Here is an 11575-nt window from a genome sequence, read left to right on the forward strand (position 1 = left end):
GGGCCGGGTTGCCTTGGCTTCCGGTCCCTTCCTTGTCTGTCTCTTCTTCATCTTCCTCTTGCGCCAAATCAAATCCAGATTATCTTTTTGTGTTTTTAACTTCAAATTCCAATAATCGATCCATTCCTACTTGGCAGAGAGTGAGATTTAACCTACGAGTTACATACTTCGTGCCCCACCTACTGTATTTGTTGGCACATATGCAACTATTTCTTGCACAAAGCTAGGAGCCAATGTTTTGTTGCTATCGTAACCTACAAGCTTTCTTTATTGTCCATGTCGTCTCACCTCATCCGTTGAAAGGAAAACCTTGCAGCTGTATGGGTTTTGATGAATGATGACAACATGATTGAGGAACTAATGAGTTACACGAAGTGTTTCAGGTTTTAGTTCCTCAGAAAAGTTGGTCTAACCAGCATCGATGACCCCTAAAATTGAAGTACAAGTACTGGCTTGAAGTACGAAGAACTCAGTGAAAAACGGTGAAAAACATGAAGCGTAGCATTCTTCATAGGTCTTTCCGTAGTTGTTTTCTTCACTTGAGTATAGGAACGCCGTACTATTAAGGGGGGTTTGAAGTGTGGAGCTGGTTCAGGTGAAACCTATTCTTCATGTTCAGCTTAGGCGAAAACCATTTTCTGTGTGAGTGTTTTTCGTCGGAGTGAAGAATGAAGCATTTCAGGCTTCACAGAAACTTCCACGTGAAGTCTTCACTCTGATTTCAAATGTGTTTGAAAATCTGTCGTTTTCGTGCTTGACCACTTAATCTAACCGTTGCGAGGCAAAGTGATAAAGTGTGAGCTGGAGTCTCAGGGATCACTTTATCCAACAGGTCACAACGGCTAGATCAGCCGTGGCCAAGGCTATATAAGACGACCCACCCCGAAGGAGTTCGGTGGTGAACCCCAGTGAGTTGTTTTGAAGAACACCTGATAAAACCCTTAGAACTGAACTGAGCGTGAAGAATGAGATCCCCGCTCTAGCCGAGCACTTGAAACTTGTTACTCTTGGTGATTGGCTTCACCTAGACGGCTAGGAGTCAGTGTTGAAGAGCAATCGAAGATTGTGATTTGCTATCAACCAGTCTGTGAAGGTCCGGAGATCACCTCAAGATCTGCCACGAGGAACTGGGCGAGACTTTGGTCTTAACTCAAGAGGATTGGGTGGGCTTGTGTGTCCACGAGTCTTGTGTGACTCAGCCCCCTCAACGGAGACGTAGGATTGTGCCAACAATCTGAACTTTAGAAAACAAATCCCTGTCTCTTCAGTCCTGGTGATTTCGTTCCTCAACTTTTACTCTCTGTTGAACTATAACTGATTCATTGTGTTTTGTCTTCATTGCTGCTGCTATAAACTTGTTCATCTTTCTTCTTTCCGCTGCAACTCTAAAATTGCTAAGTGTAATCCCTGTTGTTGAAGTACTGTGACTGTCCTCAGTCTTCGGTCTTCATTTTGAAGAAAGTTTTAAACTGGTCACATTCACCCTCTTCTGTGACATACTCGATCTTTCAGTCTCTCTTACGTTCTGTCCCCCATCGACCCCTCCACTCCTCGATCTGCCGGCAGCGTCATGTATTTGTCGGCGCGGATCGACCAACCCCTCCTATAAGCCCGAGAGAGAGTGAGGAGCCCGTCACCCGTATGCGGCCGACCTATCTTTCGCTGCGAGCCGGTTCAATCCCCTTCCTCCTCAATTTGGCGGCAACATCATGTCATATGCACTACATCTTGATCAAACCCTCTCATGAGAGAGAGGGATGAGCCCATGATCCATCCATGTCCTAGGTTGTTGCATCTCAATCAAGCCCTTCTCTAGCCTCGGGAATCACGTGTATGTGTCCTTTGCCACCCCCTTAGATGGTAGCCAGTTCAATCCTGAGAAAAAAAAGCAGGCCCAAGGTATACTCCGGTACGTCTCGTACATGTATGCATACGCACGTATCTTAAGAAAAAAGATACATATATACACGTATATTTAGATGATTTGTAGTGAGTGCAACGACGCATCTATAATGTTTGTTAATTGATGAGACTGAGATGTGGCGGGGTGATGAACTAATTTATGAGTTCAAAATGGATGGAAGAGCGCGTTGCGCTTGATTGACATTAATAAAAAGCTACTAGTAGCAGTAAGATGCTGCGGTGGGACACGAGTCTGTGAACCCGGGCAGCGCGCACATGTACATGTCCGCCTGGCTGCTGCATATATGTCTGTCTCACTGTCTGTGTAGATGAGCAGCATCCCGAACCCGAACCCAAACCCAAAGGAAGTCAGTCGTATATAAGCTGGCTTCGGCCGAACCCAGGCAGGCACCCAGCAATAGCAGAGCATAGACCCAAGAAAGGATCACACTTTGGAGTTTGGAGTGATGGCGCCGTCGCCCAAGAAAGAGAAAGAGAAAGAGAAAGAGAAAGAGAAGGAGAAAGCTTGGGCGCGGGGAAAGGGGATAAGGCGGCGGCCCCTGCTGCTGAGGAGAGCGATGCTGCATTCCTCTGCCTGCTTCTTCACCGGCGTCCTCATCGGGGGATTCATCAGCACCCCGCCTTCAGATCACGTCCTGCCCCACTACAACAAGTATTGGGACTGGGACTGGAGCTGGAACTGGAACTGGACGAGCAGCGCTGCGGCCGACGTCGTGGCCGCCATGATCAACAACCACACCAACAACTATTTCCTGCCACGGCAGCAACCAGCGAAGCAGCAGCCGCCGATGATAACGAGCAATCTGGTGGTGGTGATGACTTGCACGGAGTTGTGGGAGCCGGAGCGTCGCGCGGCGGGGCTGAGCCGCACGGCGCATGCGCTGCGGCTGGTGCCCCCGCCGCTGCTGTGGCTGGTGGTGGAGCCGTCCAGGGAGGCGCTGCCCACGGCCCGGCTGCTCCGAGGCGCCGGCGTCGTGTACCGGCACCTGACATACAAGGACAACTTCACGGATGGTGTCCTGGAGCGGCATCACCAGAGGAACGTGGCGCTGGGGCACGTCGAGCAGCATCGCCTCGACGGGGTGCTGCTCTTCGCCGGCCTTGACCATGTCTATGACCACCGCTTGTTCCAACACCTCAGGGAAATCAGGTACGTTCTACCTAGCTCTATTGGCTCTCTCTTTAACTGCCACTCTGCCGGTCGAATATATTGCTGACAGAGGTAATGTTAATTTGCCGGTTCCGTCGTGTCGTGTCGTGTCGGTGTCGGTGGGAAATACTACTGCTAGAGAGTGGAGACTGGACAGTACGTAGGCCATATATGCAATGGTCATGTTGAAATGATGCGGCTACATAGCTAGATGGAATGCATCCGTGGTCGTCGAGTGTCGGCAATATAATGCACGTACAGCTAGCTGAAACACTAGCTAGCGTACCCATGGATGCATGGATGATTGGTGCTTGAATTGAATCCATCTTAGTACGTACTAGTTCCTTGATTGCTGTTGCTGACACGTGCTATGTATGTACGTGCAGGACGTTTGGTGTGTGGTCAGTGGCGACACTCGTAGGAGGAGCAACAGCGGAAATGGAAGGGCCAGTCTGCGCACGGTGGGCGGTCACCGGCACCCGTTCCCGTTCAAACAAGCACCCAAACATGTTCGCCTTCCGCAGCACCATGCTGTGGGATCCCACCAGATGGGACCGATTCCCCATCAACCAGCCAGACGCCTCACAGGTCCGTTTTTTCTTTAATTTCTTTGCACTGCGTAGCGGATCCATCCAAATCATTCATATAACTATGCAGATCCACAGAGCATCTTCTTTAATAAAAACCAAAAAGACACAAGCACGGACAGACAGAGCACTAGCAGACAACCATTAAACATGCACGCGCCTATGCAGGAGGCAAGTATCTCTAGTCAAAGCAAATCAAGGAGCCACACTTAATTAGTAGGGTGCTCCTCCTTAATTTGCATTGCGTTGCATGCAGCTTTTCCTCCATCAATCAATCACCGTCCATCCATAATCAGGGGACCCCCGCTTGTCCTCCTACTGTTGTACTCCGGAATTAACGAGACAGGACATGCTCAAAGCCAGCCGTAATTCAGGCCACCCACGCACTGCACTATCTTAACTAATTTGTCCTATAAACTGTCCTACGCAATTGTAGCTTGAGCTATCGATCCAGATTAATAACTAGCACGTACACTAGGTGTATCAGTACTACCAGTGTCGATCGTTTTCAATTTAAGTGGCCTGCTAGCAAGCTGTTAACAAATGATGTATATACGCAGGATTCGTTCAAGTTTATGCAACGACTGGTTGCGGAGGAGTACAACAAGTCGAGGGGAATGCCCGATCCGGATTGCTCGGAAATCATGGTGTGGCGTGGAGATCAGCTCATCTAGCCTAGCCTAGCTCTATCCAAATCACTGCTACTCCAAGGTTCTGCCTGCTGGAATCAAATCGGCCGGCCCTGGAAGATCATATCATCCCCCAGTCCATTAGCTTTGCCTTAACTACCATACGTGGGCGTCACCATTCACCAAAAGCATATGTACCCCCCGGGCGGCCTACCACCTACTATCCTCTCACCACTCAGTTGCAGTTTTTACGTGATATATTTGTTAGTACGTCGATACTTCGTCAAATTGTAATATTTAGTTAATAATATCGATATAGCGATGCAAAATACAAGTGCTACTTCCAACTCTAGTGTTTTCATGGGTTACAACACATTTTTTTTTGTTCCCGGCCGATTTTGAGTTACCGTGACCCCAGGTACACGTTTTCGGTCAGCTTCGGACAGATGTAGAAAATTCACCGTTTTGCCTTTTCGTGAGCTAGAACACAGGTTTTTTTGGATTCTCAGCTGATTTTGAGGTACCTTGACCCCGGGTACACGTTTTTGGACAGCTTTGGGCCGGTGCAGCAAATTTGCCGTTTTTACCGTATTCGTGGGCTATCAGCCCCGTGCTGCCCCACTCGTTTCGGAAGACGGCGGGACCAACTTCGTCGAAGGTGGAAGATTTCACCGAAAGAAGCGCTGATTGCTCGCTTATGACGGGTGATTTTTAGAAAAACCTCCGCGGGCCCACTTTTCGCAATCCAGGTTCCCTGGGGTTAGTCTCGTCATTCTGCGGCCGTGGGAAAAAACCTAACTCGATTCCATGCCTGGAAGGCAAAGTTGTCAGTGCTTTGCTTTAACCTTGAAATCTGCTTCGTCGATTCCTAGAATCGTGGCGATCAAGGCACCCGAAAGGATAGGGTAGACGACGTGCTTCGGACGTGCACCGTCGGAACTGTCCACCCTAACTTCCTATGTGTCAGCCCCGTGCTACCCCACTCGTTTCGAAAGACGGCAGGACCAACTTCGTCGAAGGTGCAAGATTTCACCGAAAGAAGCGATGATTGCTCGCTTATGATGGGTGATTTTTAGAAAAACCTCCTCGGGCCCACTTTTCGCAATCCAGGTTCCCTGGGGTTAGTCTTGTCATTCTGCGGCCGTGGGAAAAACCTAACTTGATTCCATGCCTGGAAGGCAAAGTTGTCAGTGCTTTGCTTTCACCTTAAAATCTGCTTCGTCGGTTCCTAGAATCGCGGCAATCAAGACACCTGAACGGATGGGGTAGACGACGTGCTTCGGACATGCGCCGTCGGAACTGTCCACCCTAACTTCCTATGTGTCAGCCCCGTGCTACGCCACTCGTTTCGGAAGACGGCGGGACCATCTTCGTCGAAGGTGGAAGATTTCACCGAAAGAAGCGCTGATTGCTCGCTTATGATGGGTGATTTTTAGAAAAACCTCCGAGGGCCCACTTTTCGCAATCCAGGTTCCCCAGGGTTAGTCTTGTCATTCTGCGGCCGTGGGAAAAACCTAACTTGATTCCATGCCTGGAAGGCAAAGTTGTCAGTGCTTTGCTTTCACCTTAAAATCTGCTTCGTCGGTTCCTAGAATCGCGGCAATCAAGACACCTGAACGGATGGGGTAGACGACGTGCTTCGGACATGCGCCGTCGGAACTGTCCACCCTAACTTCCTATGTGTCAGCCTCGTGCTACGCCACTCGTTTCGGAAGACGGCGGGACCATCTTCGTCGAAGGTGGAAGATTTCACCGAAAGAAGCGTTGATTGCTCGCTTATAATGGGTGATTTTTAGAAAAACCTCCGAGGGCCCACTTTTTGCAATCCAGGTTCCCCAGGGTTAGTCTTGTCATTCTGCGGCCGTGGGAAAAAACCTAGCTCGATTCCATGCCTGGAAGGCAAAGTTGTCAGTGCTTTGCTTTCCCCTTGAAATCTACTTCGTCGGTTCCTAGAATCGCGGCAATCAAGGCATCTGAACGGATGGGGTAGACGACGTGCTTCGGACGTGCACACATTTTTTGGGTTCCTGGCCGATTTTGAGGTACCCTGACCCCGGGTAGACGTTTTTGGACGGTTTCGGGCCGTTTTTGTGGGTTACAGCACACGTTTTTTTTTTTGGGTTCCAAGCCGATTTCACGATACCTTGACCCCGGATACACGTTTTCAGGCGGTTTCAGGCCGATGCAGAAAATTCACCATTTTGGCTGTTTCCGTGGGCTTAGCACACGTTTTTTAAGTTCCCAACCAATTTCACGGTACCTTGACCCCGGATACACATTTTCGAGCGGTTTCGAACCAGTGCAGAAAATTCACCATTTTCGTGGTTATAGAACACATTTTTTGGGTTCCCGGGCGATGTCACAATACCTTGACCCCGTGTACACGGTTTCAGGCCGTTTCGGGCCGGTGCAGAAAATTCACTGTTCTGACCATTTACATGGCTATAGCACATGTTTTTGGGGTTCCCGGCTGATTTTGTGTTACCGTGACCCCGCCTACACGTTTTCCGGCCGTTTCGGTCCGGTGCAGAAACTTCACCATTTCCGTGGGCTATAGCACACGTTTCTTGTTCCTGGCCGATTTCACGATACGTTGACCCCGGGTACACGTTTTCAGGCGGTTTCGTGGGCTACACGTTTTTGGGTTTTCGTGGGCTATAGCACGTGTTTTTTGGGTTCCCTGTGATTTCACGATACCTTGACCAGGGGTACATTGTTTCGGGCCGGTGCAGAAAGTTCACCGTTTTGACTGTTTTCATGTGCTAACACACGTTTTTTCGGTTCCTGGCTGACTTCACGATACAGTGAACCCGGGTACACGATTTCGGCCACTTTCAGGCCGGTGCAAAAAATTCACCGTTTTAGCCGTTTTAGTGGGCACACGTTTTTTGGGTTCCCGGACAATTTCACGATACCCTGACCCCGGGTATACGTTTTCGGGCAGTTTCGGGCCAGTGCAGAAAATTCACCGTTTTCACCATTTTCGTGGGCTTTTGGGTTCCCAACCGATTTCACGATACCGTGACCACGGATACACGTTTTCGGTGAAGAAAATTCACCGCTTTGGCCGTGTTCGTGGGCTATAAAACACATTTTTTGGGTTCCCGGACAATTTCACGATACCGTCATGCCAGGTACACGTTTTTGAGCAGTTTCGGGCTAGTGCAGAAAATTCTCCGTTTGGCCGTTTTAGTGGGCTATAACACACGTTATTTGGGCTCCTTGACAATTTCACGATACCGTGACTCCGGGTACACATTTTCGTGCAGTTTCGGGCAGTGCAGAAAATTCACCGTTTTGCCCGTTTACGTGGGCTACCACCGGTTTTGAGATACCGTGACCCCGCCAATTGATTTAGAGCTTTTGCCAAAACTTGCTGAGTGAACATTGTCCTTTGCTCAAAGCAAGCAGCACATGCATCCAAAACCTGGGTCCTGCAAAACGAAGTCCATACTTTTATAGATTAGAAAAATTCAGGCAGGATAAAATCCAATCTTGTAAATGTCAGCAAGAACTTGAAGTTTAACTCGGGTACAGAGAAAGTTCTTTATGGAGGAAATCAGATCTTGAGATGGCACTGCTCCATCAGTGGGAGTTTGTAAAACCTGCATGGCAATGCAATATCTTGGATTATACAAATGAATTTAAATGAAAGAAATTCACTGATCAAGACATATTTTCCTGAACCTTCTTTCACATACACGTGAAAGTAGAACTTTGATCAATAAGAGACAACATTTATTAAAGAAGCAAAAAACAGAGTACAACTTGCACCTGCCTGAGGAGGTCCCGACTGTCAGCTGGTGGATCTGAGATGATCCCAAGAAGATCAGGAGAGGATCTTATCGTGCGAATCAGAATAGGTACTTGTCTGTGAACTGCCAGGAAAACATACATTTATAGTTCAATCACAGACTGCTTTCTGATTTTTGGCTTAAAACTTTGGTTGGGCTTAAAACTTGTCTGTGTTCTTTTGGAGCAAAGTCAAAAGCACATATTTAGGTGCTTTTGTGGCTTATAAGCCAAAAGTCAAACCAAACAGGGCCTGAAACAATTATCTGGTCTATTGGCAAATCAGAAAGTGTAGGATGCAAGACCTGTTTGGCCCCCTGTGGTAAACTACCATATATTGCAAATACACACCGGAGAAGGGAATGCTTCTGGCAGTAAGATACAATCCACATTCTGTTAATAGAATTCACATAATCAGAGAAAGGGTTGTAGAGCAGTAACCAATAACTTTGGTGCACAAAGCAAAATAGAGTGACATCGAAGTTTGAGCTTCTGCTACTGAAGCTTAATTTTCTAAACCACCATCCTTCAGAAAACATAAAGTCAAGCAAATCAGAAAAGATGGGTTATACTGCTTGGAGAGGAACCGAAAACATAAAATGGAAGTCTATGCTGCTAAGAGCATGTTCCAAACCTATACAGCAGTGCATTTCTTATCTTCCTTTTCTGTTTTCAACAGTTTTTTTAGATTAGTTATTCACTTCAAGATTAAATTCAAGGCAATCCGATTTAAGAATCATCTAAAACCGTGGTTAGTTCAAAATTGTAGCAGAGGAATTTGTGAAAGAAATTAGAGGAAGAACCATACCTCGTGAACTTCAGATGTAGCCATTTCAGCAGCTTTGGCAGATTCAGTAGCTGGAATCACTTCCAGCACTGAATCAAAATTTTCATTTGCAAAATCTTCAATCCTTTTAGAAATGATTGCCATGGGAAATAGCTTATTTGCTACCTGTTGAACACCAAATGACAAATCCAGTGAACAAAAATCACATGCGTGCATCTTTCTTACAAGCAGGAAGAATTATGGGCCAAACGTATTGCCATCATGCGAACCTCATCTAGACGATTGATTGAACTCTAAGAAACACAGCTACTTAGTGACATAAAAAAGAAACAGGAAACAGCACTACAGATAATACTTCCAGCAGAAAAGTTGTAATAGACCATAAAAACAAACCACAAAGGATAGCCATTGTGGAAGTATTACTGCTGTAATTACATCTTCAGAGTTCATCCTAAAGCTCATGTAAGTGAATGGAGAATAGAAATGACCAACCAGTACTTGTACTTTATGTATTGAAACACCCTCAAAAGAAGTAGGCAATTGATTTAGTGCTTCACAATTGTACCAAGAAATGCAAAATAAAATAAAGCTGCAATTCATGACAAGTTTGCTTTCTTTTGTGCTCTACCACCAAATCAGAAGTCAAAACAGATTACTCTCACACTGGCAGATGTCCTAGGCATGGTATTGTCAGTTTGCAACTAATGAAATAAATAGTATCAGATATATATCATGGTGTCCGTACAGCACCTGCAGAGCAATCTTCAGACATATGTCCCGGTTGGAAGGTTATAACATGATAAGGTTCCAGACAAGAATTCCTACAGGATTTCAAAACACAAGAATATTGGTAGAGTTGTCTTCGGATGGTGAAAAATGAACGTAGGAATTTTACAAGAACTGGTACAATGCCTGTGCGAGGTTGCAACGGAACAATAAAATTAAGCATATATAAACATGGTAAAAGTATCATTATTGTTCGAAAACATCTCGGTCGCTGAAGGGAAAAGCTGAGTTGGAACTTTGGAGGGAGAAAACCGAGCTCGCTGAAGGGCTACAAGACTGCTACATCCGAATTCGCACAGGGAGAACGTAAGTAGTATTCGACACATCACACGACATTATAAATAAGGGGACAACCCGGTTCACAGTCAAGGGCGGAGGACTCGGTAGGGCAAGGTAGGGCGGCCTTGATTTTTGCCTCAGTCACGAATTGGGGAAGATTAAGGAGATGAAGCGGGGATCTGTTGGTGGGGTGATGGGAGGAGAAACGGTCGGGAACGAGAGAATTGAAGCGGGGATAGATGCCTGCGGTGGAGGCGCTCGCGCGAGGAGGAAGACGAGCGATCGATGGAGCGAGGGGGCTGGGGCGCTCGGCAGCGGGACGGGTGGCGGCGCTCGCTCGAGGAGGAAGACGAGCGACGGGGTTGGGGCGCTCGCGCGAGGAGGAATACGAGCGACGGAGCGACGGGGTTGGGGCGCTCGGCAGCGGGATGGATGGCGGCGCTCGGTCGAGGAGGAAGACGAGCGACGGAGTTCGACCGTTGGGAGCGAGATGGGCCAGGGCCCAGGAAGGGAAGGTCGGCAAGGAAGAAAAATGAGATATAAATGCTACGTAAAAAAATATATTTTTGGATCTACTAGCTGAAATGCCCGTGAAAAGTGTGTTGAAACGGGACAACAAAATAAAATGATATATTCTCGACGACCCATATTACTTGTCGAAATGTTACGTGTATCTAGACGCAAACATAGATACATCCATATTTTGATAAATTTGAGACTAATGATATGGGTCAGAGGAAGTAGCACAAAATATGGCACGAAGTGTCAGCGACGCATGACATCACCTCTTCCTTTCTCGATCCTCGTCCGTGCGTTGCCACGGCCTTTAAAGTACACCACATATTATTCCATATTAATGCATTGGAGACACAAGTTTTTTCTAGATTAATTTATGACCTGCTCTTAAGTTATGCCCAATAATGTTAAAAAACATAGCTACTGCACAACACTGATATATAGTGTCTTCAAGCAAACCTCTGTATCTCAAAAATCTGCAAAACCGATAGAAGGGTGCTCTATTCAACCAGAACATATTCTTACAAGTTGTGCATCCCTCCAAAATTTGTTCAAATAATCCATTCTCATCATATCCCGCTGGTCAATTGGCGCATACCTTCTTGCTCTTTTTTTCCTTTTTCTGGACTGAACAACAACAGCAGCCCATATAACCAACTTTGTGTGATTGGCCATGTACAACGGAGGACAAACAATGCTCAATCAATCACCATCTCTGAGCTCTCAGCACAAACACACAGCATGCACATGATAGCAAGAAGGCAAAAAAAGAAAAATAGAGCTGCAATCAAGGCAATGAATTAAATTAGATCCAGAATACATATCCACATTGTTCATGTCCGGAATCATGCCAATTTTACGACTGAATGAACCCATTTAATTGTGATATGGCTTTTGTTTGCTACAAGAAATCATTGAAGTTAAATTTTGCACTCATAATCTTGTTCTGTAGTTCTTGACGCATCTACTTGCACTAGTATGTTTCATCATATAAATATCACATTACTGTTAAATGAAAGACACGAGGACTTTTCATAAGAAGCTACTTACCACTTGTTGTGCTTGCTCAACAAAAGAAAGTACATCTCCCATTCCCAAGATAAGCTGGGCCATACGATCTCTGATC

The 11575-nt window shown here is 46.6% G+C and overlaps 1 protein-coding gene and 1 long non-coding RNA gene across 3 annotated transcripts; one reads left to right on the top strand and one right to left on the bottom strand.

Annotated features, from left to right (window-relative positions):
* The first annotated feature begins 2227 nt into the window (after positions 1-2227).
* On the top strand, positions 2228-4657 carry LOC100836086 (probable glucuronosyltransferase Os07g0694400). The gene is made up of 3 exons (XM_003559693.4): positions 2228-3073; positions 3460-3661; positions 4221-4657. Exons 1-3 carry the CDS (start codon positions 2370-2372, stop codon positions 4332-4334), a joined length of 1020 nt encoding a protein of 339 aa, XP_003559741.1. The 5' UTR covers positions 2228-2369; the 3' UTR covers positions 4335-4657.
* Positions 4658-7213: 2556 nt separating this feature from the next.
* On the bottom strand, positions 7214-10440 carry LOC106865789. Of its 2 annotated transcripts, none has more exons than XR_001405120.2 (6): positions 9619-10440; positions 8890-9033; positions 8387-8474; positions 8064-8167; positions 7825-7894; positions 7214-7723 (listed from the first exon to the last, which is right to left on the bottom strand). It is a non-coding gene; the product is annotated as an uncharacterized LOC106865789 (long non-coding RNA). The 2 variants fall into 2 exon arrangements; XR_002962108.1 differs by having other exon boundaries at positions 7215-7723; positions 7817-7894.
* Between the last annotated feature and the right edge of the window lie 1135 nt (positions 10441-11575).

This window comes from Brachypodium distachyon, chromosome 1, assembly GCF_000005505.3.
Source record: "Brachypodium distachyon strain Bd21 chromosome 1, Brachypodium_distachyon_v3.0, whole genome shotgun sequence".
Lineage (NCBI taxonomy): Eukaryota > Viridiplantae > Streptophyta > Magnoliopsida > Poales > Poaceae > Brachypodium > Brachypodium distachyon.

Bases quoted from the DNA above. Each gene is read 5' to 3' on its own strand.
- LOC100836086 (XM_003559693.4), top strand. From the start codon at position 2,370: ATGGCGCCGTCGCCCAAGAAAGAGAAAGAGAAAGAGAAAGAGAAAGAG. The intron at 3,074-3,459 runs GTACGTTCTACC...ATGTACGTGCAG, and splicing joins CAACACCTCAGGGAAATCAG to GACGTTTGGTGTGTGGTCAG. The intron at 3,662-4,220 runs GTCCGTTTTTTC...GTATATACGCAG, and splicing joins ACCAGCCAGACGCCTCACAG to GATTCGTTCAAGTTTATGCA.